Source organism: Manis javanica, chromosome 4 (genome assembly GCF_040802235.1).
Source record: "Manis javanica isolate MJ-LG chromosome 4, MJ_LKY, whole genome shotgun sequence".
In the NCBI taxonomy this organism is placed as follows: Eukaryota; Metazoa; Chordata; class Mammalia; order Pholidota; family Manidae; genus Manis; species Manis javanica.
Genome location: NC_133159.1, coordinates 62,177,613 through 62,204,310, shown reverse-complemented (window position 1 = coordinate 62,204,310; position 26,698 = coordinate 62,177,613). Strand labels below are relative to the sequence as shown.

Below are 26,698 nucleotides of genomic sequence, written 5' to 3'. Positions count from 1 at the left end.
GATCTTAAGGGGTGGGTGACCATCTGGTCATTGGTGATTGGATCTTAAGGGGTAGGCGACCATCTGGGCAGTGGTGATTGGATCTTAAGGCGTGGGGGTCTTAGTGCACCAGAATTTGCCTTTACTAGCAATGTGACAGACCTACTGGCTACAAATGGTTTAGTGTAAATAGTAGAGCTTACAGCATGCTAGGTGTACTGTGAAACACTCACCATTTACTATTGCCATTAATCTTCACCAGGATCCTATGCTAGGAGTATTGGCCCCATTTTACAAATAAGGAAATTATTAGTTTTTCTGATAGAATTACAACCTGTGTGTCTTTAGTAGATACCCTAACTTATGGTCATTTGAATAATTTGAAACTCTAAGCAGATCCCTTAATCATAAAATAGGTAATCCTACCTGCAGGTTAGTTGAGTATCATATTTCTAGGCCAGTCTGTCTCATTATCATCATTATAAAGTATATTTCTAGGAATTAACGGTTCTCTAGAAAAGAATTGTATAGTATGGGAGGGGGGGAAGTCACGTGACTACATTTAGTACCCATGGTATAGGATGGGTTCTAGCTCTGCTGTTATGTAACCTTAGTGAGTCTCAACCTCTTGGAATATCTTCTCATCCATAAAATGGATGGTGATTTTATTTCCACTTCCGCATACAATTAGATGGCGGTTTTAATAATTGTTAATTCTCCACCTATTATGAAGATAATTATGTCAATCGACATAAAAGACTTGCTTTTTAGAAGAAATCGAGTATTGTAGGGGTTTAAGAGTTATAATTACAGTATGTTGTGTTATTTTGTTCTTTTTATTCCTACATATCACCTGTATTATGAAGCAGATGATGATCTTATGTTTCTGGGAAGTTGAGACAATTTGCACAGATGAGAACCTGATCCATCATAGTGACAAAGGCTCAGTGGGAAATGAGACATGCAGTAGCAAAGTAGAAGATAGAGCTATTAAGTTCATTCCCTGTGTAGCCCAGGGGGGAAGGGTGTTCCTAACCCGGGGCAAATCCCCCTTTGAAACTGGTGAAACCAAAGGAACTCAAGGGAAAGGGTAGGTTGCGAGAAACCGTTTTTATTGCTCACAGCTTGCTGAAATTCACTAGCTAGGCAGGGCCCCATCAGTCTCCTCCGGCCACTGCTCTTGCTCCGCCGCCTCAGCTCACTCTCTGCTTCCTGCCTTCCCCTTCTAGCAGGAACTCCATAGGCGGGTCCTTGGTGACTGACAGATGCCACATCAATTATGTACCAGGAACAGAAGGGAAGAGAGAATGGCTGTTTCCTTTCCACCTCTTGCCCCAGATGGACGGGAGGCTCTTCAGTCGCAAACACCTACTGCTGTGTAAATGAACTAAGGCTAGACGGGAGAATTCTGGAAATTCTGTCATCCCACACCCTGTCTCTTTTCTAGCTCAGGTGGTAGAAAAGGTAAGATAAGGTGGTAGTACTAGACAACGCATGGGGTAAGGGGTCTTCTAAATCTAGTGTTAAGGATATTTTCCTTCTTCCTCTGTTCTTTTCTCCCAACTTAGCAAATGTCAAAATGTAGGGGGAAAGTGTATGTGCTAGATAATTTTGGCATATCTTTTTTCAGGGTAATATTGCTTTTATTATTGCTACAGTTTTTTGAGGATAATAAAGAGGTCTATTGGTGAAAGACAAATGTGAGTGCTTAAAAGAAAGAAATAGGTAGGAAGCAGGTAAATATGAAAATGAGAAAAGGGCTCTGGATCTTACATGTGTATGTATATGTGAAAGAACGAGAGCACAGATGGGCATTTTCTCTTTGCCCTTTGTGTTCTCTGGGTCTAACACAATGTCTGGCTTACATTATAGTTAATGTTCAAAAAAATACATGTTGAATGAATAACAATGGTATTAATAGTTCCATTAATAATGTTGCAGGTTGAGTTTAAATCATTCTCTATTATGAATTCTTTGAGGTTAATGACTTGGTTTTACAACTAGAGTCCTGTACATATTGTTATAGAAAAATAAAAAATGGTTATAGAATTATAAAATTGAGAATGTTTTAATGAATAAGAAATTGGAAAGGAGAAAATAGATGGGAAAGAAATGATATCTACCGTAGATGAGGAAACATTTCCCAGGTGTTGTGCTTGATGCTTGCCATGTCTCCACCATAGTAACCATTTTCAGATGAAGAGGCTCAGAAAAGTTTACTGCCTTGCCCAAGGCCATGTGACTAGTAAATGACAGAACTGAATTCTTACGGACAGCTGTCATATTCCAAAGCCCATACTTTCCATAACACCATAGTAAGACAAAAAGGGGAGGGGGGCGGAATCTATGTTATTTTGACAATGGGAAACTTCCATCTGGGCAACCTTTTCTTTCCGTTTTATTGTCATCGTGACACTGGTGTTCTTGTATGCGGAGTCAAAGAATGAACTTAGTGAACACCCAAGGTAGGAGAGCCAGGGTAGAAGCTTTTGTTTAGAAATAAAGTGAGAGGAAAGAGCTCCTGGTACATGCCAGGAGAGGACAAGAGAGCCCAGGGTGGTGCATTTGTCTAGGGAATTTATAGGCAATTGAGGATTTTGGGGAACTTGAAACAAGGCTTAGGGGTGTGGACTTGTACTACCTGCCCTGCCCTCAAGGTGCGCTGGGTTGTCTGTTTACTAGGGCTCTTTACAATGAAGTCATGGGTTATGCTGAGATACCCTTGCGGAACACTCAAACATTCCAGACCAAGTTGCTCCTGGCCTTTTGACCTTTAACTGATCTCACTGAAAATGTCTATATTCCTAGTCTGGTATCTTTACCCTAGAGAATTAGTGTGACCTTGACTTTTCATAATGCTTAACAGAGTTTCTATAGGAACTTCTTTACATTATTATATTGCTTTGACTGTAAATATCCTGCCTTGCTTTTTCCAGAGGCCTTCACCCTACTTGACTACACCCAAGGTCCCTGTCTCAATTGTACTTTCACTTTCTTGTCCAAGAAATACACTGCTTGAGTGCAGACCCAAATAGAAATATAGCAGTGATGTAGGATGGGCATGGAGTGAGCTGCCTTTTCTGATCCCCAGTCTCTGCACAGGTCTTATCTCCCGCCCTCTGGGACTACTTAGCTGCTCTCCGCAGTGAGGTTAGGTTTACACCTTCTGCCTGTTTCTGTCCCCATTTATTGGAGTATGGCCTCTGAGGATATATCATTGCTAAACAACCTTTTAGCAATGGAAAATTTACTTTCCCTCTGTGCTAAGGATTGTATTAAATCATTTTAAATAAAGGGTTTTAAAATGATACTTTTGATTAATTATATCAAGAACTTTCCATTAATAATGTTGTGGGTTGAGTTTAGTTTATTTTCCTGTTCTTGTTGCCTCTGCAACAAAGAATTGAATGGCAGAAACACAGTAGCAAAGCAGAATGAATGTTTTATTTGAATACACCAAGGGAGAAGTGGGTCAGAGACACTGTAGACAAAGGCAGGGAAGGGAGTTCATTGAACTCCCGCTCAGCATAGGGCAAATTACTTGCCAACTCCTAAAGCCAGGGTCACCTGTTGTGCAGTGTCTGCTTGAATCTGAATGGCATGGAAACTTAAGTCCCTATTATCCCAGGATTTGGGGGAGCCTGGATGGAGGGCACTGGATGGAGTAATTATGTTCTGACAGCTTCCCAAAGGCAAAGAAAGGAGATTTTTAAGCAGGCTACTAAGGAGTATGACCGTACAGCTGCAGTCCTGTCCGGGTGACCCAGGCAATGGGAACTTGCAAGCCCAAATCAGATCTCTCATAGTTCCTCCCTACTATATGGAGTAGAACATAGAGATTGACACACTTGAAGAAAGGAAAGTGTGGGCAACCTCAGAGAGGAGGCGAGCTTAAGGGTTTAGGGTTTGGGGTTTTGGAGGGCTTTTTGGATAAGGGTCATCATAAGGCATGATGCATATAGGTGATTCATAATTCCTTTGAAGTTTTGTCCTAAGAGTAGGGTTATTTAGGTGACTGTTGGTTCAAATCTCAGCACTCGCTGTCCACATAGGTTTATTTACACGTCAGAGGTCTATGGCCTATCCTGGTTACAAAGTTACTTGATTAAGAGTGAGAGATTCTGGAAATACTGCAGTTTTACCCACAACAGCATATAGATTGTTAAAGAATAAACTGAGCCTTTTAGCAGGCTAAATAGATTTTACAATGGCATGACCCTAGCCCTATTTCCCTGCTCTTCCTCATGCGGTCTTTGGGCATTCCAAGTCACTCCTGGCCTTTGAAACTTCACTAATTAATTAAAACTAATTAATTCATTAACTCTGTGAGTCTTTTCTGGCTCTGGTTTTATCTGGTTAACTCTATGAGTCCCTTTGAGTAGGCTTTACTGGCTTCATTCTGTCTTTCCGCCTATCAGTATGTCTTGCTAATGGGTTTCAGCCCGGGCAAGTTCACTATGGATTCAGTGTGACCAAAGAAATTGACCGCAAAACGCTCTTTGGGGTAAAAGGGTCTTAAAAAACTGCCGACTGGCCCATCTCCTGCTCTAGCAGCAACCACACTGGCCCTCCTCCTCACCTCTCAGGTACAGATAAGTCCTCCGTTGCCCAGGTAATCACCCATTGATATGGAGATAAACTTCACCCCTGAGGAAAGATGCAAATGTACTAAAGCCATACTTCTTTCCACCTCTGAATGCCTATTGATGTGCAGATATACTAAAGCCAGGAGAGATATTCTGGAAATGTTACAATTTTACCCACAATCCACCCCTACAGAAATCTCACCTTACAATTTCCTCGATTCCCCTTTTCCGACAAATCTAGTAACATGTAATAGCAACAGCAATAAAATCTTGATAATCCTCAAGCCAGAGGATTCAGCCTATGCAGATTAAGCAAATTACTTTACAGCACAATCTCTCACTAAGCACAAAATACATTTCTACACTTGTGTACTCATTCTTAACAATCATGCTAGATTGCTCACAAAACTTTTACCAAACATTAGAACAAAGTCAAGCCTCTCTTTAAACATTATTTTCTTGACAACAGCAACACAATCATAATTCTCAAGCCAGAGGATTCAGCTAGGTTCAAAATCCCATGCAGATTAAGTCCAAAGCTCATCCATTCCAGCCATCACGCGGCAGCTGCAGTCAGGGGGCGCATCCAGGACACAAAGACCGTAGGGGCCAATTTGCTGTTGTCACAGGAATACACAGAAGGCCAGGTTGCAGGCCTTTTCCCCAAGGTGCCAAGAGAGCCAGTCATCGTTGGTCCATGTGTTGAAATGTCCAGGGCCACGTCCATTTTACTCCTAATTGCTGCACCCATCCTTCAACACATGTCCAAAAAAGTGGGTACCTCAATCGCTCTCAGTAACCAGTGACCGACCATAGGCTGCAGAGAGATGCTTTAGGCCACTCTTGGTGGTTTGCTGATCTGCACAATGTGCAGGGCACTCCTTCCGGGCTCGGCTGACTTCTTCAAAGGTAAAAGGCAAACCCCGGTGATGGGCCCACATTGTCTTCTGAGGTGTCTGTGCCACGCCACTCCGTGGCCTTTGGGTCGTCTCGCACCCACCCCGTGATGGGATAGGAGGTTATTACCTTGGTCAGAGCTGTTCTGGCAATGGGCTCTGTAGCCAGCAAGGCGTGGTACACAGCAGCCAGTTGCTTCTCTATCAAGGTGACCCGGACCTCTGCTCCTTACCATGGTTATGTCCAGGCTCCAGCCAGCAGCAAGAGCAGCAGCAGTGGCAGAAGCAGTAGCCTTAGGCTCGGGCCATGGGCTGGGGTTGACATAGCCAGCATCAGTGGTGGCACCTCCACGACGACACGAGTGTAGACACATGTCCTTCGGCACGAGTGCCACTTTTCCCCATCATTTCTAGGGGCGGCCCTCCCAGAGGTCGCACCCATTATGACAGATTTCAGGTTCACAGGAATCCTGCTAATACTACGCCAATTGTCAGTCCGGGGAAAGGAAATCCCGGGCAAAATAACTCTAAAAACCAAAATCAGTCCAAGGGAGAAATAAAGTTTAAAACCCGTTCATTGCAAACAAACTGCAGTCTCAGTCTGTCTTTGCTCAAGCAGCGGCAACACCGGTCCTCCCCTTCACCTCTCAGGTACAGATAAGCCCTCTGTTGCCCAGGTAATCACCCATTGATATGGAGATAAACTTCTCCACCCCTGAGGAAAGATGCAAATGCACTAAAACCATACTTCTTTCCACCTCTGAATGCCTATTGATATGCAGATATACTAAAGCCAGGTGAGATATTCTGGAAATGTTACAATTTTACCCACAAGTAACACCATCAGAATGCTTTTTTTCCCAATCCCATACATGGAATGATTTTCCGTAGTTAACATGGGCTATAGTCTGAGCAGTCCAGCAGTGAGTTTTAAGTACACTATAGTAAAAGCCTGAATTCTTTCATCACAAGTCCTAGTTTCTGCAACTCTTTCTGATGTTTCAGCTGCTGATTAATAGGAAAGATGTTCTAGGTGGTGGTAAAGTCTAACAATACTTGATGTGGTTAATTTTGAGAAATCATGATAAAAATTATGGAGATACAATCAAAATTCTTTCATTACATTTCTCTATAGGTGCAGATTTCCAAAGTTATCTAATTTTATATTCAACTGTTCATTACCTTTTCTCAGTTTATTTTAACTTTGAGATTTCTTTTCATTTTAATATTAATAGTGGTAAGACAGAAAGGTTAACTGTAAATTACTCTAGTAATTTACAAAAAATTGCATATGTTAGCAGTGTTTTCAGTTTTTAATGCTTTTTCTCTCTTGTTGAAATGAATGGACTTCATAAAACCAAATGTTTCAAGTTGGTAAATCTCAAAAACTTAATGCTGAGAGGAAAAAGCAAGTTGCAGAATTAAATACAGTATGATCAAATCTAAATAAAGTTAGAAAACATGCAAAAAAGAGGCACATATTGCTTACTAATGAATTTACATATAGTAGTATAGCATCATGCCTGGGAATGATAAGCCCTAAGTGTATGGTAATAGTCACCTCTTAAAAAAGTGGAATGGAAATGGGCTTGGCGATGGGTACAGGAGGCTTCAGTTATATGTATAATGTTTTAGGTTTTTTAAATGTTGAGATTTGTTCAAGCTGGGTGGCAGGTAAATGTGTTTATTATATTATTTGTATTTCTCTATATATTTGAAATATTTTGTAATTAAAAAAAGGTCTATTTATCTGATATTAATAAAACTTATATTAGCTCCTAAAATTTCCAAGATGTTGCAGCCCAAGCCTACACAAAAGGAAACCCTAAGATATTGTATCATGCTGTGTCTCTCCAGATGTTTTTGTTTGCATGTTTGATTCCCTAGTCGAAGGCACTGAATCCTTACAGGAAGTAATATGAAGTATTTTGCTTTGTAGCTGAAGGATTTTTAAGATGAAAGGTCCTTAAACATGAAATGAGATCAGTGGCAAGCTTATGATTTAAATTGTTGCTTGAAAAATTGTTTGATCTGCCTTCTCCAGGGGAAAAAACATAGTGATAGCCTAGATACAATATGACAATACATTTTTTTTTCTTAGTATCTAGATCACCATGGCAACTGGACAGAAGTTGATGAGAGCTATTAGAGTTTTTGAATTTGGTGGACCAGAAGTGCTGAAACTCCAGGCAGATGTTGCAGTACCAATTCCAAAAGACCATCAGGTGGAAATAATTAACTTAAAAAACAGGCAGTAACTAACACTGAGTGTGAGTCTCTAGCATATCAAGTTAATATTCAAAAGAAGCTGACTTGCACTGATTTGTGAAGACGTTGAATTAGGACAAAGTTTACAGTTTATATACATGAGCTCTGACAAATATAATAGTAAATTCACAAAGCAGATATATGAAAATAATATCTTGCAAAAGGAAAATTTTTGATGTTGAGAATCATCTCTGCAGTCGGTAATTGGATTTTTTCTGAGTAGAGTCATAAGTAGTTTTGAACAAATGTTTCTATTACAAAATTTCATGATTTTTATTTTGTGCACAGTAGGAAAACCATTTTATTCTGCATATGTGCTTTTTCACATATGATTTAAGAGAATTTAATGTACAGTTTAATCATTTCTGGTGACTTTTACAATATACTTTTTCAATAAAAATTATGTATTTTTATTACTGCACCTTCCACAGTTCCTAAGTCTAATTACCTTAGCAAGCCTTATGAGAGTTTTTACAATTTGGCTATAACCTATGTTTATATCTTTATTTCTTATCACTCCTCTGCAATAGACTGTGCTGTAACAGCATCAAGCTTTATCTGGCTTTCCCAAGAAGAAAGGGTTTCCCCTTTCATTCCTTCCATCTTTGCACATACTATTCCTTTACATGAACTAATTTGTGTTTCCATTCCAAAAGAATTTCTACTCAGCCTTTAAGACCTAGCTTAAATACCAGTTCCTTTGTAAGACCTTCCCTTACTCTTACAGCAGAAGTAATTATTCTTTATTAAATATGGTAAAATTAGCTTCTGTAGTAGCTGTTACCTCAAAATCTTGATGGTTCAACAAGTAGAAAAGTATTTCTAATTTACTAAATTCCAAAAATTCTAAACTGTTGTTGGGTATCTTTCCTCTAACAGTAATGTAGGGACTCAGGCTTCTTCCATATCATGGCTCTGTTCCCTTCAACACTTGTCTCTTGAGGTGGCTGTGAAAGGGGGTGGGTTTCCTTGGAAGGTGTGTATGGGCCAGCCCTGAAAGTGGCTTTTGTCACTTTTGTTCACATCCACTAGCTGGAACTTAGTCATTTGGCTACACTTAACTGTGAAGGAAGCAAGTAATAAATAATATTCTTCCTGGGAGGATGGGGGAATAGGTTTGATGAGCACATACAGGTCTTTGCCATGCATTTGCTCAAATACGTCTACCATGTTTCCAAAATGTTTTTAATATAACATATAAACCATTCTGTCATATCTTTTATTTATATGTTGGTCTGCAAAACTGGAGTGTGAGCTCATTTGAAGACAAGTTTTTCCCTCTATTTTTACAGCTCCCATAATCAGTATAGCCCTAGCATCACACTGAATGAATGCCTGCGTGTTCTGTGTGAACTAAAATTCATGTCATTACAGGTCCTAATCAGAGTCCATGCCTGTGGTGTAAACCCAGTGGATACATATATTCGCTCTGGTACTTACAGCAGAAAACCACTTTTGCCCTACACTCCTGGTACAGATGTGGCTGGGGTAATAGAAGCTGTTGGAGATAGTGTATCTGCTTTCAAGGTATTATATTTTTATTTATTTCTATTTTGGCTTAATATTTTTTCTTAAAATATTTTAACATACTTCAAAATGTGTCTGTATTTACATCTTTAAAAGGCCCCATTACACAATTTCTGCCACTTGGGGGACTCCTCTGGTCAAAAAAGTAATTACTTTTTATCCATAGGTCTTCCTTGTTTGCATTGTTGGGAATAAGTGCTGGGTAAATTCTGTATTTTGAACTGTGATCACTTTGATCTAACAGAAATACACAAGGGATGAAGACCAGCAAGGAAATTACACTACTTCCTAACTCTGTAAATTTAGCTTCATTAATTTCCTTCTGTAAATTTAGCTTCATAGGATAAAGGGAAGCTAATTCTTCTGAATAATAAGTAAAAGACAAAAACAATGCAAGGTCAATGATACACTTTTTGGGCTCTGACTCAGACCAAGGTGATTAAGTCACTGAAAATGTTGTGATCAAGGCGTTTATTTATATGCCAAAAGACATATAAAACGTTGTCTATTCATGTTCTAGCATCTTTTTTCCTAATTCCTTGACCTGCTCAACTTCGGCAGCACATTTACCAAAATTGGGCTGAGACAGAGATGATTAATGTGGCCCCTGCACAGGAAGAGAGGCCAGTCTCTGCAGTGTTCCATTCTTCAGCCTGTGCCAGTCTGGCTTCTGCCCCTGTGCTTCACTGAGACACTTCTTGATAATGTCACTAATGGCCTGTGTATTGCTGGAGTTAATGGGCCCATTATCTCTATGCCATTATCTCTCTTGACTTCTCTGTAACATCTGACACTCTCAGCCACTTAACTTTTTCTTAAAAAAAGACTTTTCCTTAAGCTGCTGTGACATCCCTTGTCTCCTGGTCTCTCCCCTTCTCTCTGGGCGCCCTTCTTGCAAGTTTCTTTTTCTCTGGTTGCTCTTCAAATCTCAGTGCTGCCTAGCTCTCTCAGTCCCTCTGCAAACTTGCACTTTTTGTATCCTGTACCTTCTTCCTGATGATCTCATACACACCCGTAGTTCCCATTATCACCTGTGATGTCTTTAGCTTAGCATTTTCTAACTTCGGTACCTGTGCTGTCTGATACGGTAGCCACTAGCCACATTTGGCTTTTTAAAATTCAAATTAAATTAAAAAATTCGGTTCCTGGGTCACTAGCAACATTTTAAATGCTTAATCACCCCATGCGTCTAGTGGCTTCTCCATTGGACCGTGCAAATGTAGACTATTTACATCATTACAGAACGATGTGTTGGAGAGCTGGGGATCCACAAAGACTCCAGGAACCTCTTACTTGGTGTGTCTAAAACTGAGCTTATCTTTTCTCATGTCAGATCTGCCCCTCTGTCTTGATGGTCTTGGTGACTTCTGTGATTTGAGCCTTAACTCTTCACTCTCCCTCCCTCAGCTCTGCCCTACTAGAACTATTCTCCTTCTCCTCTTTCTATTCCCATTGCCAGTTCAGACTATCTTCTTTACTCCCTTACCTGGGTTTCTACAACAGATATTTAATTTACTACCCTCTCTCCTTGCTCCTCAAATCTCTCCTTGCTCTATAAGAGGTATTTTAGAAAATGTAATTCTGATTGTTTGGCAATTAATTCTTGCATTAATTCCTTGTAGATTTTAGAGTATTGTTGAAATTGCTTATGTTATGAAAGACTATTTTATGCTTTCTTTCCCATCTATCCTTCCATTCTTATCCCCCATTCCTTCTCACCCTGTAGTTTATTTTTTATTAATAACTGTTCTCTCCTACATATCCCATGCTCTTTCATCTCTCTGTCTTTGCTCATATTGGTTCTTCTGCTTGGCAGAATTAAACTGAAACTTAAAAACATAGGTTCAAGGGATTTTACACTCCAGTTTTAATTTCTTTTCATTTCATCTCCTGAAACCATTAAATTCCTTGCATTAGACTGCTTCTTCATTGGGTGTGAACGCTGGTGATTTCTCAGTATTTGTTCCTGCAACTATTCCTTAATGTATTTTGTTTCCTTCACCCATAATGAATCTTCCTAGTTCTAGTTTTCCCAAGATCTACCTCAAAATTATCTTCTCAATAAAGCTATTCTTGAGTAATTACACTCATTCAAGTTAGAAATAATTCCTTTCTTCTTATCTTTGATGGTGTGTCATCATTTGCTTTGCTTTTTTATTTCTATCTTTTTCTTCTCTTTCTCCTTAGAGTTTAAGATGCTTGAGATTAGGGAGAATGTCTTGCTGTTTATATCCATCATAGAACTTAAAGTACTACTTCCTGTACTGGATGTTTGAATGACCCTGAAATCAATACAAGTTTTTAAGCTGTAAAAACAGGATTAATATTAACACAGTCATAGTTGACCATCTACAGGTGACACTATTAAACAGCAATGCTTGTCTTTGACTCCTAGATAGCTTTGAACCGTTTTTGTCTCTACCCCCCACATAGTGCTGTTACTTTTTCAAAGCTCTAAGACAGATTTAGATATGCTGAGAGTTATTGTCTTAATATTTTGCTTATTCCAATGAATATTTACTTTTTTTTCCTATAAAGAGGAGTTAGGGCAGGTGTTTGTACAGGTAGTCTAATCTCCCTGGTGTGCAGGTCATATTGGGCAAGCCTGTAATGCTTGCATCATGCCTTATGTCACCTGCAGTTATGCACCTGCTTTTCAATAGCAACGGCCCAGCAGACATCTAGGGAGTTTACTGTGTTTCTGGTGGTGTATAAGTGAAGAAGCCTGTCCTGGCTCATCTTGCTCTCAGGATCCAGGCACAGTTTCCTGATCTTTGGTTTATGCATGGAAAATTAGGGAATTGTAAGAAATCCATGGAAGAGATTTAGGGCTGATGTTTGGTGTATGGAAGAAATCTTAATACTTTATTTCTTTCTTCCTCATAGTATTTTGGATGGAAAATGGTTTGTATTAACTGCCATTTTCCCACTGTTTGGTCTGAGAAAATTACTGAACTTAGTGCCTCAACTTTCTCTTGTGTATTGTGGCATTGATCTAAAGTGGAGCTAATGAAAGTACTTACCCTGTGGGCTGTTGTGAAGATCAGATACAATGCCTCTTAGAAATGCAGTGGTAGCCCAGTAAGCTCTCAACCAAGGTCAGTTGTCATCTTTGTATCGTTCTGGAGGTTCTCTTTCCCCTTATTTTTGCTTTTCCCTTAATTTTTCTTACTGGTCCCCATGAATAAAACTCTTAAAAATATTCAGTATTATGAAGTTATTTTGTGAGACCCTAAGATGTTGAAAACAATATATAAACACATATCTTATTATAAAGGTTACATTATAAAAGAGTGTAGCCATTTGGGTATCATTTTTAATCCCTGATGCATTTATTAATTTATTGCTTCCCCAGAAAGGTGACAGAGTTTTCACTACCAGCACAGTCTCTGGGGGCTATGCAGAGTATGCGCTTGCAGCAGATCACACCGTTTACCCACTGCCAGAAAAACTGGACTTCCAACAAGGAGCTGCCATCGGTATCCCATATTTTACCGCTTATCGAGCTCTGCTCCACAGGTAATAACACTCTGTCAATTATATAGTCAACACCAGGGAGGGTACTATTCATTGCCTTCCCTCCATCCTTCTGGCTATCCGTTATGGTTACCATTTAGTTACCATTGGGCACTTATGGAGTAGAAAGTGTGCTAATTTGGAAGATTGTTCTAATCGCTAGGTATACAAGGAAGACCAAAACACTGACTTTGTCTTCAAGATGTTCACAGTCTAGTAGGGGAGATAGACATAACAGTAATGATATTGATATATTATGTGGGAAGTACAGTGGTAGAGGTGTGTGTGGGTTTTATGGGATCACAAGGGATGTGCCTGGGATGATGAGGTAGGACTTTGTAGCATGATGTAAGATTTAGATTTTTTTATATCCATTATCTTATTAAATGAATCCAGCCATAGAAATGAATTGCTGCAATTTAGAAGTACAATATAAGGCCCTTCCCTAGACCCACTGGTCAGTGTCTGTGGCTGGGACCTGAGAACCTATACTTTAATTATGTTCCCTAGGCATTTGAAAAAAATCAGAGCTAATTATCCTAGGCACAGGTAGCTGGGAGGGGAGGGGAAATTCTAAGCAATGGCAATAGCCTGATGTGTGGGGGAAACATCATGGCATCTGGGGAGGGCCAAAGCAATTTGGTTTTGCTGGGTAGAAGATTTTAAGGCAAAGAGTGGCAAACAATAAGGATGGAGCATAGAATCTCCCAATAAATGTTAGCTGTCATCATCAAATAGGCAGGTTTCAGATTGCAGAAAGCTAGATTATAGAGCTCACACATTGTTCTGTAAGGGACTGGGGGTCATGAAGTATTTTATTCAGAAGAGCAATATTTTCATATTTGTGTTTTATTGAGGTTACCTGTCTTCTATGTAAAGGATGGATCGGGTGACAGGAGTGGAGAAAGGGATGGGAGGCCTTATGGGAGTATCCTCCAGGTAAAACACTTACGGGCCACAACAAGGGTCAGGGTAGAAAAGGTGGAGGAGAAAGGACAACTGTCTAGTGGGTAAAATCAGGGATATTTGGTGACAGTTTGCATGTGGAAAACAAGGGAGAGGAAGAGCTTAATACTTCTAGCGTTCTAGCTTGGATAATGTTTAACTGACAAATAAAAGGAGGAGAAGGCTTCAAAGAGAGGCTGAGTTCAGTTTTGGACTTGGAACTAAGACCTCATAGTGTAGACATCTGGCAGCCTGTTGGTTGAAAGAGTCTGAAACTTGAAGGCTAGAGATAAATTTGGGGATAACAGCATTTGGGAGGTAGTTGGCAGGATGGAAGAGATTAAAGTCCCTCGGAGTGAGGGGAGCAGTGGAGCGAGAGGGCCTTCATGAACATGGACATGTAAGAGTGTCGTCAGAGGTAGGGGACAGAGTCCTAAGAGAACCAAACGAGTGTATCCGAAGGCCAGGCAAGTCTAGAGGTCATGGTGTCTGTTCAACATGTGTTAAGCTCATGGGCTTTGAAGACAGGAAAACCTGGGTTACAGTACCGTCTTCACTTACTACCACCCACATGACCAGAGTTAAGTTACTTTCCTGCCTCAGCTGTAGTTTACTGACTTGAAAAATATGGGCAGTAATAGCACCTACCTCACATGGGTGTGGCGAGAGCAAAACAAGATAATGCACGCAAAGTTCTTGGTGCAGAGCCTGGCACAGAGTAAGTGCTCGATCTGGTGACATTGTGAGGGGTGTGTTGATGTTGGTACTAAGGAGGGAGGCTAGCTGTCCAATGCAGCTGTGAGGAATGTTTAGAAAAAATAAGAGTTGGGCTTAGCAATTAGGAGATTATTAGTGATTGTGATCAGATCATCTTCTGTTGAGTGATGGGACAGAAGCTTTATCTAGTGGGTTGAGGAAGGGAAGAAATCCATTGCTTGAATGGAGACTACTCCTTTAAAAACTGGGGGAGATGGAAAGCAGGAACAGAGGAGTACTCAAGGAAAGTATGGGAAAAGAAGGTGTTTTGAGTGGACAAGACATGAACATGTTTATAGCTGAGAAACGGTCCAGCAGACGGAGAAATAGAAGATTTGGAAGAAAAGGCCGAGTGGCAGATGCAAGAAAATCCTGCATAAGGCAAGATGGAAAGGACTTAGTACATACATAGAGTCTGGCTTCAAATACCAAAAAGGATAGCTCATCTCCTAAATCTAGAAGACGTAACGATGGTATAATTAGGAAAAGGTGTGTGTAGGGAGGTGGGGTATTGAAGGAACTCATGGGAGTGCTTTAGTTTTCCCAGTGAAATAGGAGGCAAAGCGATCTTTTGAGAAACAGAATTGAAGTGGCACCAAAATGCATGATCCTGTGATTTGTTTTCTATAGTATTTAGCCATTTGGATAAATTACCAAGGAAGTTAGATTTTAAATTAAAGCAGGACTGGCATATTAGTGACAAAATGGAATAGTGCAAAGGAAATGAGAGCAGTGGAGAGAAAGAGAGCAGTTGGGGTGATCTGCCATGGGATCCGTGCTGCTCAGGGAAGAACGTGAGGCTGGAGCAGCAGGTAGGCAGATATAGAGCAACAGACAGGCAGTGATCTCTGTGAAGTTGCAGAAAATATTTTGAGAGAATTTAGGCTTCCAGAGTCAGGGTAGGAGATTACTGTCATAGTATTGGTTATTACTGTCTGCTGTTTCTCAGGTAGATGGTTAGGAGTGGCTACCAGCTTTAGTCCTGGGAGAGAGTGGATAAAGTGAAAGAGAATTCAGGAATTGTGATGTGAGGTTTCCTTCATGGTTGAAATCCCCTAGATTGAGGCTGGATTTGGAGTGAAGAGAAAGCGTATGTCCCAGATACTAGTCTTCAGTGACTGGAAGGAAGTAGGGAATAGCACTGTGGAAGGCCAGGCCCAAAACTCGCCCCCCTACCATGAGCCCCAGGGAGAAATGACTTATTAGTCAGGGTTCTTCAGAGAAACAGACCAACAGCATGTGTGTGTATGTAGATAGACTGAGTGGGAGAGGAGAGATTGATTTGTGGGGTGTTGGTGAGTCTGAAATCTGACTGGCAGGCTAGAGACCCAGGGAAGAGTTGTAGTTCAAGTCGAAAGGCAATCTGCTGGCAGAATGCCTTCTTGCTCTAGGAGATGTCTTTGTTCTCTTGAGACATTCCCCTGTTTAGATGAGGCTCATCCACATTATGGAAGGTATTGTGCTTTACTCAAAGTCTACTGATTTAAACATTAATGTTATCCAAAAAACACCTTCACAGAAACATCCAGAATAATCTTTGGCCAGAAATCTGGCACCATGATCCAGCCAAATTGACACATAAAATTAGCCATCATGGTGACTCTGCACAGGACAGAAGGATTGTAGCAGTGGGGGTCCTGGAGAGGGTTAGCCTTGCTTTTTCTCCACTTACCTCAGGGCCCATGGATTTAGGACCATGTGCTCTTAGAGAGCGAGGGTTTTTTTGTGAAAAAATTCATTGGGAAGTATTACATGTCCCATAGTATAACATTAGTAATCCTGTTCCCTTACATTTATATTTTACTTTTAAAGTGTCAAAGTGTTTTGGTAATAGTTATCTCATTTTATCAGTTCAAACCCTCAGTTTAACTCACTGCCTTCAGTCCCCATATCTCTAAGCAAGCGTGCTGGAGAAAGCTTCATTTACTGCTCATAATTGCCATTTGTCAGCTGTTGGCACACAGCCTGGATCAGGACTCTGGGTTACTATGTTCTCAGGCCTAGACTGAACAGAATGTCTGTACAGTGTGGGCTGCCCCCCACCCCCTCTATTGTTCTAGGAAGTAAGAGATCCTCCCTGAGAGTCAGATGTCAAACACATGACAGCTGCTGGCTAGTGACTCAGCACCTGTCCATCTGGGATAGTGAAGCATCCCCTGTCTGTCTTGCTTTACATGCCTTGTTTTTAGTATAAAAAAAAAGGCATATGTCTTGCCAATGGGTTTCAGCCTCGGGCAAGTTTGCTATTGATTCAATGTGACCAAAGAAAATGACAGCAAACGTTCTCTGGAGTGAAAGGGTTTATTACCCGGCTTGTTCTCCTGGTGGTATGTCGAGCACTAGCATCTCTGCCTCTTCCCAGAGCACTGGGCCAAGCTCTCTATTTAGGGCAATAATAGCTTATTGCCTAAAGGTGTGGAAGTGTTAGCCTAGCAACAGGCCAGTTACATCATCAGGTGGTTTAAATTCAGTGAGGATCCTGGCCATAGGAACCCCAACTTCCCCACAACATAGTATGAACCGAAAGTAAAAAGATGCCATCTTTTCACCAGGAGATCTGGACGTTTTAGGAGGTGACATGGGAACCTTTGTTACAGGATTTATTATAGTTCTTACTCTCTTACCATTGCTGACTCAGCATTACTTTCTGAAATGAGGGCTTAGAGGCTGTGCAAGCTGATGTTCAAAGTCATGGAGAAGGAAAGATGTTTTCTTAAGTAGTCCAGCTTCTGGCTTTGCTTGAGCATTACTTTGGACCACAGAATTTAGATTGGGCTATAATAAGCCTATTTTGAGATACTTTCTGTGGGAATGAATGAGAGACCCCAGTTCCTCTAGGCTCAGCAGTTTCACTTAACATGCACAAGGACTGCAGCCTCTCAAAAGGTAGCTCATAATAGACTCCCAATAAACATCTGTGGAGTGAATAAATGAATTGAAGGTTTTCATGTATCTCTGGCTCTGAAGAACCTTTGATCCTGTGGAGCTCCGGGAGCTGTATATCAGAATGAGTTTCCTCTCTGGGCAAGTGTCAGTTGAACTGAGGGTACAATTTCTTTAAGAATTACAACAAACACCTGAGCTTCATCATCTTCAAAATGTGGCGATGAACCCGTGCTTTCTTTTGCAGCGCCCGTGTGAAAGCTGGAGAAAGTGTTCTGGTTCACGGGGCTAGTGGAGGAGTAAGTATGTTTTGTTTCTTTTTTTAAATGAGCTTATTTTGTGGGTTTCACTTTATATTTCTTTTGAGTCACTTTTTAAAGCCAAATTTATAAATAAAGGCAATAAATATACTCCTTTATGTAGTGAAGTTTCTTTAAATTCTGCCTTCTGGGGATCCCTTGTCCTTAGTTTAGCACTTCTTAGTTAATAAATTCAATAGATTATGTCATCAAAAATGCATGTATTAGCTTTTCCACCTGTGTTGGGTGTGGACCAAGATAAACTGGCTTTATTTTTACCTTCAAGTAGTGTACGTTATAAGAGTTTATTTATAATTTTAAATATTTTTTAAGGTTAATACAAATTCCACATTCCCTTAGATAAGGAAACTAAGGCTCATTAAAGCTTTACCTGGGTTGCCCCAGACATCGCTGAATCCTCCGTCCCTTCTGTCTCCCTTCCACTGTTGCCTGCTGTGCTTTGATGACATTCATGGAGTGCACAGTATACAGCTGTGTCCTTAGCAGCACAACCCTCAGCTTAAAATGCTAATACAGAGCGGAAGTGGGGAGGACTCAGAACTTATAAAATAAGCCCTTCAGTGAAATCACCCAACATAGGACTGTCAGAACCTTCTTCGGGAAACTGACTCAGTCTGCCTCTGAGGAGCTTAGAGGAAAAGTTAGAGCTCTGAGGTTGGAATTTAACAAGAAATCCACATGACCTCTCTCCTGCATGTAGAGGCTTTAGAAGTTTTGGAGACAGAGATTTTGAATTTTTTTTTTAAAAAGGGCCTGGGGCTAGATGGCTTACCTTGAGGAAGCTGGTTAACCCTTTCATAGCACCATCTGTTCTGGAGAGGAGACTGAGAGAAGTAATGTGTCTATTAAAGTGGCACATCATCTCCAGAATAATGAGTGGCATCCTGAAAATGTGAATTTACTTCTGAAGGTGATCGGATAATATGAACAGAATTCAGTCCATGCGTCTCTGTACTTTAGATAGCTGAATCGCAAGGCTTCACACTCAGCTTCCTGTGTACCTTAAATAGATCAATTTTGAAGGATTTCACAGATCAGACTATTTACTAAAAAAAATCAAGATTGTCTTTATGGGGCTTGAGAAAATGTGACAGATAAACCTTATCAAAAAGTCCCATTGTTGAGCTTTACCAAGGAGGCTGTTTTTGGATTAAATTAAATTTAACCCAAAATAACTAAAGGGTCTGTCAAACATGCATTTATTTAAATTGCTTTGGCTTGCAGAGAGCTAACCTTGTGATCTGAGTAAAAGGGAGATATTTCAGTGGGAAGAGGAGAGGAGAGTTTAAAGAAAATCTTTTTTTATTCCCTTTACCCTCTTGTAAAAAGCCTGGTCACTTCACCATGACTTTTTTTTAAGGCAAAATCCACGCTGTTCTCTGAGCTGGCTGAGTTTGTTAAATCTGCCCTGGCAGGGATAGGCTGGTGAGCTGGTGTGTGAATGCTTCTGATCCTCCTGCCCCATCAGAGCAAAATAGTGCTGGGTTTGTCTGGCTTCTGTTTGTACTTTCTGTTCTCATTTAATTCAAATTCTTTTGGGATTAGGTTGTGTATTTTAAATGGTGTGGAATATTTGAACACAGCTATTATCCAGATATGTCAGTGGGGAGTGCTCTATTTTATTGTTAACAAAATAAATAGAAGAAAAATAGTTGACACAAGATGGTATATAATCTATTGAAGAACTGTAGCTAGTATAACTATTGACAAGAATAGAATAAACAGCACATTTAAAAGATACTGAGTGTCCTTTAAAATAGAGTATAAGGAGGTATATTCACACTAAATCTTTAGTTTAGATGTGGTTTTATTAGAGGCTTGGTTGTTTCTCTTCTTTTAATTGGAAGTTAAAGTAGCAAAAACCAGACCTGTCAAACCCATAGTGTATCATATTTCATGGAATTGAATGTCTCCCTCAGTCATCAGACAGTGAGTTCATTTCATGTGCCTGTTTAGTAAGTCACCTAAATCTCAGCCATAACCCAGTGAGTTCAGGCTCATCATTTCCATATGCCATGTAATCTTAAAGGTCTACTTCAGGCCTGGGAGTCTGTGATTCTGTTAAATTTTAGTTTCTATCATCTTTTTATTTTAATTCTTTTCCATCATGCCCAATCCACAATGATTTTACCTTCCTCTAAGTCACTGCTTATCAATAAAGGGTGATTCTACAGCTTCCCTTCTCCCCTTCAGGAACATGTGGTAATGTCTGGGGACATTATTAATTGTCAGAACTGGGTAGAGGGGTTCTGGCATCTAGTGGGTAGGTACTAGACATGCTGTTAAACATCCATCACAAGACAGGCACAGGATAGCTGCCACGACAGAGAATTAGCCAGCTCAAAATGTCAGTAGTGCCAAGTTTGAGAAACCCTGCTCTAAATGTATGTGATACCTTATCTGCATCATCCATTAGGCACAACATCAAACATTTATTTCCTAGTATCACAATTTAAATAAGTACTTTATCTATATTCCTAAACTACTTTTATTTCTCCTTTATACAAATACATTTATCTGGTGATCTAATGATTTTTGTCTGATCCATGGCTTTAAATAACATTCCTTAACTGATGAATTTCAAATAAATATTTCCAACTCTGAATTTCTTGGGGTCTTTATCCATATTCAGCTGATGACTGAATGTCTTCAGTCAGGTGAGCAGTGTTTAGCTCAGCAAGTTCAAAGTGAATTCTTCATGCTCTCACACACTTGGTCCTCTGCAGTCTTCCTCATGCCCTGTAATCTACCCAGTTTATCTGGCTGGAGACCTAGCCGTCATCCTGGGGTTTTCACCCTTCCTCATCCCCCACATTTAATCTGTGAGGAAGGTTCCATCTTCCTGCTCCCATTCCCAGCTCCACCTTCTTTTTGCCTCATATAATTGTAGTGTTTCTTTTAAAGCCTAAATTGGGTCATATCATGCTCCTGCTTCAGCTCTATAATTATTCTGCAAAGCTCTTAAATAAAATCTAAAGCCTTTATCTTTAAGACCCATGTACCCCAGCCTCTCTGTGCTCCTCTGGCCTTATCATCCACTCCCTCCCGTGTGCCCCGCCCTCAGCCACACTGACCCTCTTTCTGACCTTTGAGTACCCACCCTCCTTTCCACTCCACTAGCTTAGCCATGGCCATTCTGCCTACAGCATCCTTGGCTAGTGCTTGTCCCTTAGTTCAGTCAGGTCTCATCTCCTCAGAGATGCCTTTCCTGATGATCTAACAAACCCCTCTTCCTATCTCTTTATAATCTGGTAGGCTTATTTTTTTCATTGTACTTTTCATTTTCTGAATTTACTTTACTCATTTATTTGTTCATTTGTTTATTATCTTTCCCCTTCTTTAGAATATAAGTTTCATGTGTGAAGTGTGATGTCTAGCACATAGTAAAAAATCAATAAGTGTTCACCATATGAGTGAATAAATTAATTTGTAATAAATTAATGTACCGGTCTCTCCTACTTAAATGGTAAAGGCCTTGCATTTGTTATATAGCATTTTATATGTACAGTTAAACTGCATATATAAAGTCAGTGAGCATATTTTGATCATCTTTAAACCTGGTACCTTCTGCACAAAGCAAATGCTAAGTAACCATTTTGATGCAGTAGTGAAAAGCTCAGGCTCTAAAGTCTGATTTCATTCACTCTGTGATTTAGTCCTGTTTGCATATCTGTAACCTGTGCAAATTACTTATATTTAAAAGCTTCAGTTTTCTCATTTATAGAACATGGACAATTACAATATCTACCTAACAGGCTTATTGTGGGGATGAAATGAAGCAATGCAGGTAAAGCAGTTAGTGTGGTACCTGGCACATTGTAAATACTTAAAAAAATTAGCTATTGTTCTTAGGTCTTCATGTAGACTCAAAATATCTGGAAGAACCTTAAATTCATTGTCTGTATTTAATAAATGTTTGCAGGGATACAAAGAACCTACAATACTGGCTTATATTTTGTTTTTCAGGTTGGGCTAGCAGCATGCCAAATCGCTAGGGCTTATGGCTTAAAGGTTTTGGGTACAGCTGGTACTGAGGAAGGGCGAAACATTGTTTTACAAAATGGAGCGCATGAAGTGTTTAATCACAGAGAAGCTAACTATATTGATAAAATTAAGGTAAAATTGTTCATAATTTTATAAAAGTAAAATTTTGTTTCTTGGAAGACACTTTTTTTTCATAAGTTCTTTTATCAACCACTCTCTCAAAGTTATTTGCTTTTTTTTATATGCCTATGTGTGTTTTAAAGTTTTAATTAAGTTAAAAAGCAGAGATGTCTAATTTTCCAACTTTCACTCTCACTTCTGTCTCCTTTATGTTTATCAAAAAAAATATGGCCTTTCTAGAGTTCTATAAAAACTGGTACTCTTTAATCTAAGTCACATTTTAGGTAAAACCATAGTTTTGTATTTGGAGCTGTGAGGTGTTCCTTTTTTTTTTTTTTTTTTTCAAGAAACTTATAATAAGAGTGTAGGACCTACTCACTTAGCAGCTTTCAAATATGCAATTCAGTATTATTGACTGTGGTCACTGTACTGTATATTACATCCATGACTTCTTTATTTTATAACTGCAAGTTTATACCTTTTGACAGTACTTTATCCATTTTACATCACACCGCTGCTTCTGGCAATAACATAATTTTTATTGATGTAAATTTTTCATGGAAGGTCACGTATTCAGAGATTACCAACTGGATCAGTCTAGCCTAGAGAATAAAGTTCATTTGCTAACTGGATGCTTTGGAGGAATAACTACTATGTCATCCCAAGCAGTGAGGTGGCCCTTAGTTCACTGCTGCATATATTCCATTGCAACAACAGAATTCCAGCAGGTCCTGAAGCTCTCCATTTGTATGACAGTAGCAGTTTATTAAGCACTGATTACTTTGCTAGTCCTCAAACTACTTGCTTATGTTGAGAAAGAATTAGAATTTTCCAGGTACGGATTACCATGTAACCCAGGTCACGACAAACTAAGAAAAATATGAGTGAGAGTTTATCACCACTAAATCATCTTGCTAAAAAATAGAGTAAAATTTTTGGGCCACGTACTGTTGTAGACACTGATGGTACAGCAAGGAATAAGAGACAAAAATTCCTATCCTTATGGAGCTCCCATTTTAGTTGTTTCTGGAAATATTTTTTTTTAAGGTCACACTGGTGAAAAGAATAGAGATAAAGAGATGTATTTGAAAGGCATGTCAGAGGTGAAACTGATAGAATGAGGCAGCCAGCTTGATGGGTAGGAGGAAGGGTGCTGATTGAACGATGGGAGTAAGAGATGAAATGTGGGTTTCTGTCCTGGGTGATCAGATGAGCGGCAGTGCCCAGCGGGCTGCCGGCTCGGGGGAATGGAGCTCAGGTCAGAGGCGGTGCTGGACATACCAGCTTATGGGTGCTGACTGAAGCCACAGTGTGTCCGAGATTGAGCAGCACGAGGGTCTAGAGATGAGACGCCAACCTGAGAACACCTGCAGTGAAGTGATATGAAGAGGAAGGGGGCGAAAAGGAAGTCAGAAAACTAAGAAGAGAACTGGTTTCTGGGGGATGTGGTCAGGGTCAGTTATTGCTGAAAAAGAGGGTGAGGCCTGAGGCAAGAGCAGCGGACTGGTAATTAGGATCCTGTCCGCTACCAGCAGTGTGAGTAGCTGGGGTGGAGGCCGATGCCATGGGACGCGATGGTAGGTACGGCAGTAAAAGGAGTTAAGTACCCACTAGTTTTTCAAGAAGTTTGGTGGAAAAGGAGAGGTGAGTGGGGAATGGGGGAGATAATAGGTTAAGAGAGTGATTTGGAGGATGAGAGAGACTTAAGCAGCAGGAAGCAGTAGAAAAGATGGAAGCTGCAAAACGTCGCGGTCTTATATTTAAAGTCCTGCCAAACACAGGTATCTTCTTAAAGTAACTGGCCACTTTTCATCTTTGTGAATACTCTTGGGTAATGGTTTCTGGAGTGGATACTCAATTAATTTTAGGTTTCCCAGACATATAACAAAAGAGTGCCTTAAAAGGAATTAGTGAACACCTGTGCCAAGAACATCCCAATCCTTTGACCTGGCATTTGATGTATTTTCATAATCTGTACCATTCACAGTCTCCTGTCCTACCTCTTCCTCATCCCCACCCACCTGCTTCCCAGACACACACTCCCGCTCTGCTGGGCTGACTCTGACTAGGACCCTTAGCCGCTACATCTTTGCTTTTCTGTTCCTTCTGTCCTGACTGATTCTTCCTCACGTCTAGTTTCCACTTGCTTCCCTTCCCTCCTTTTTGCTTAAGGAACTCCTGTTCACCCCTCAGGGTCCAGGTCATCATCTCTGTGGGACTTGCTCTGACCTTGTAACATTTTTTCTCTATAACCTATGACTGATTTCTGCTAATGCAGTCCTTACCCTTACATTACATTACAGCTACACGACTGTAGTAGTTTACATCTTTCCCCTTAGCTTTATTTTGAGTTCTCTATGTCCAAATTTGCATTCCCAGTACCTAGCAGAGTGTCTGACACAGGTTTTATTTTTTTGCTAAAATTAAATGAATATGAGGTAGACACATACAGCTTATTTAAGAGCCAGTTTTAGATGTTGGGAACCATCTGAGAGCCCAAAAGAAAAAAAAGTGGTATGCCAAGCTGGTCGTAAACCACTTATAGCAAAACTGAATGCACACAAAAATATCCTGGATCAGCAAACAGCCAAGGATTTTTTTTCTTTATTTTTTTTAATAAAAATGGGAGCCTTGTTGGGGTTTTGGATTTTTCAATTTGTAGTTTCTCTATGAGAATACATTATGAAGAAAAAAAGTTTTCAACATGGAAAAAGCATATTTAAATTGTGCCTGAAAGTTTTAGACATATTTTATTGCATTGTAGCAGTTTATTTAGTACACATATTCATCATTTTAGGTATTGTGTTGGGCACCTTGGAATTACATCATCACTATAAAATTGGATCATTTAAAATTTGTATTTGTCTTAAAAATACTTTTAAAACTATTTCTATTTCTGTAGCATATGGGACTATGATAACTATTTTGCAGGTTTTTTTACTTGTTATCTTACTCTGCCTTCCTTTATATTACATAGAAATTTGTTGGTGAAAAAGGAATGGATGTGATTATTGAAATGTTAGCTAATGTAAATCTTAGTAATGATTTGAATCTACTGTCATATGGAGGACGAGTAATAGTAAGTATTTCATTTTTTTTACTACTTTGAATTTTTACCATAATCTTAACACTTTTTTACAGTAATCTCTAACTATAGACACATTTTTTTAACAGGTTGTTGGCAGCAGAGGTCATATTGAAATAAACCCACGGGACACCATAGCTAAAGAATCTAGTATAATTGGAGTTGCTCTCTATTCATCAACAAAGGTAGGAAAAGGAATGATTCTGATTTGGTAATTTAAACATTGACACAGTTTGCCTAGTCAGGCAGAAACTGAACGTTTAAGTAGATGTTAAACTCAGTTATTTGACTAGATGAGTAGATTAAGTATTAGTCACTAGAAGATAACAAATAACTAGGTCAATAATATAATTTATTTTTCAAGTCAGGGCACCTCTGAGAGAAACGAAGATGCTATTAGTAATTACTTCAGGATAATTGGTATATTGTGAACTGAGACTGTCTCAGACAAAATGGCCTTAATAGCCAGCCCTCAGAGAACTACTTTTTCCATAGGTCTGGACAGGCTGACAGAAGCCACACATTTGTAAGAAACCTTGTGCTGTCTTAGATTCTGAAAGTGTTTATTTCTGAAAATTAAGTCATTTGTTCCTGTACCAAAAAAATATTTTTTTGTTTTTTCACTTAGGAGGAATTTCAGCAATTTGCCACAGCCCTTCAAGCTGGAATGGAAATTGGTTGGATGAGACCTGTCATCGGTTCTCAGTATCCACTGGAGAAGGTGGCCCAGGCTCATGAAAATATCATTCATAGCAGTGGGGCTACTGGGAAAATGATTCTTGTCTTATAATGATTAATTCTGTCATATGTTTACAACATAATTTAGAAGTTTCCTACCCCAGTTTTACTTAACTCTCCTTGCTTTAAGTGAGATTCATTTGATTCAGTGAGCTTCTTACATTAAAAAACAAGATCTATATTTAGAGATCATGAGCAGTAGAATACAATTTATTGCATAGCTGGCAGTATTTGTGCCTTCTGCCTCTAATCAGGAGTCATCACATAGAAAATAGAATGTTAGTGCTCATTTGGAATTGGGCTGCATTACAGAAATTCCTGACTGACACTTAATCATTAATTCCATGCCATTGACTAAAGCAAACTAATTCAAAATAAGACTACTTGATTCCCAAGCCTGTTTCTCCTTATAAAGATTCTTTAGTCTCTGATTAGCCCAGAACTTGATTAACTCTGAAGATTTTCTGGACTAAACAAGATCCTTTTTCTAAACTAATCTCTTTTGGATCTACAAGTCTCTTGGAAGGGCACGATAAACCATGTCCAGAGAATTGTGTTAGTTTTCCAATATTTCCCAAAATATTAGAACATTCACTGTGTTAATGGTTGATCGTTAATGGTTGATTACCAGCGGTCTGTCTATTCTGTGAGGACAGCAGCCTTATCTTTGGTTTGATACGGTAGAAGGTACATAGTCTCCAAATAGATACTTCCTGATTAATTCAATTTTCAAGGAGGTTTAGAATTATCTGTTTTTGTGATTCTCCTAAAGAATCATATCTTTTTATTTAAGTTATTAAACAAACTTGACACATTAAGAATAATCTTATTTTGTTTTCATAATATGATAACCTGTAATAAATGCTGTAGGAAACTAAACACTGTGTTTATCTGTTTTGTGTTTGTATAGTGCTTGCCTTAGGTCTGTTTTACACAGTTTCTAATAGTTGCTTCTTAACAGTGTTCTGTGCTGGAAGTCTTTACCCAAACTGAGTAAAGGGATGATCATTTAGAAATCTTGCCACCAAGATTATATCCAAGGAAATGAGGTGTGATTGTTACTTTGTTCTTGTTTTCCTTCATATGCACACAGCC

At 39.5% G+C, this 26,698-nt stretch overlaps 1 protein-coding gene across 2 annotated transcripts in view; it reads left to right on the top strand.

Moving 5' to 3' along the window:
- CRYZ (crystallin zeta) overlaps positions 1 to 26,482 on the top strand; it is a 28,570-nt gene extending 2,088 nt beyond the window's left edge. The window contains exons 2-10 of one of the 2 annotated variants that reach the window (XM_073234132.1): positions 1,209 to 1,443; positions 7,563 to 7,686; positions 9,104 to 9,256; positions 12,612 to 12,775; positions 17,604 to 17,655; positions 21,643 to 21,792; positions 24,758 to 24,859; positions 24,955 to 25,050; positions 25,494 to 26,482. In XM_073234132.1, coding sequence (XP_073090233.1) covers positions 7,576 to 7,686; positions 9,104 to 9,256; positions 12,612 to 12,775; positions 17,604 to 17,655; positions 21,643 to 21,792; positions 24,758 to 24,859; positions 24,955 to 25,050; positions 25,494 to 25,655 — 990 coding nt within the window. In that variant the 5' untranslated portion in view covers positions 1,209 to 1,443; positions 7,563 to 7,575 and the 3' untranslated portion in view covers positions 25,656 to 26,482. The remainder of the gene's footprint in view (positions 1 to 1,208; positions 1,444 to 7,562; positions 7,687 to 9,103; positions 9,257 to 12,611; positions 12,776 to 17,603; positions 17,656 to 21,642; positions 21,793 to 24,757; positions 24,860 to 24,954; positions 25,051 to 25,493) is intronic. The other variant, XM_017663778.3, reaches the window with a different exon arrangement.
- The last annotated feature ends 216 nt before the right edge of the window (positions 26,483 to 26,698 follow it).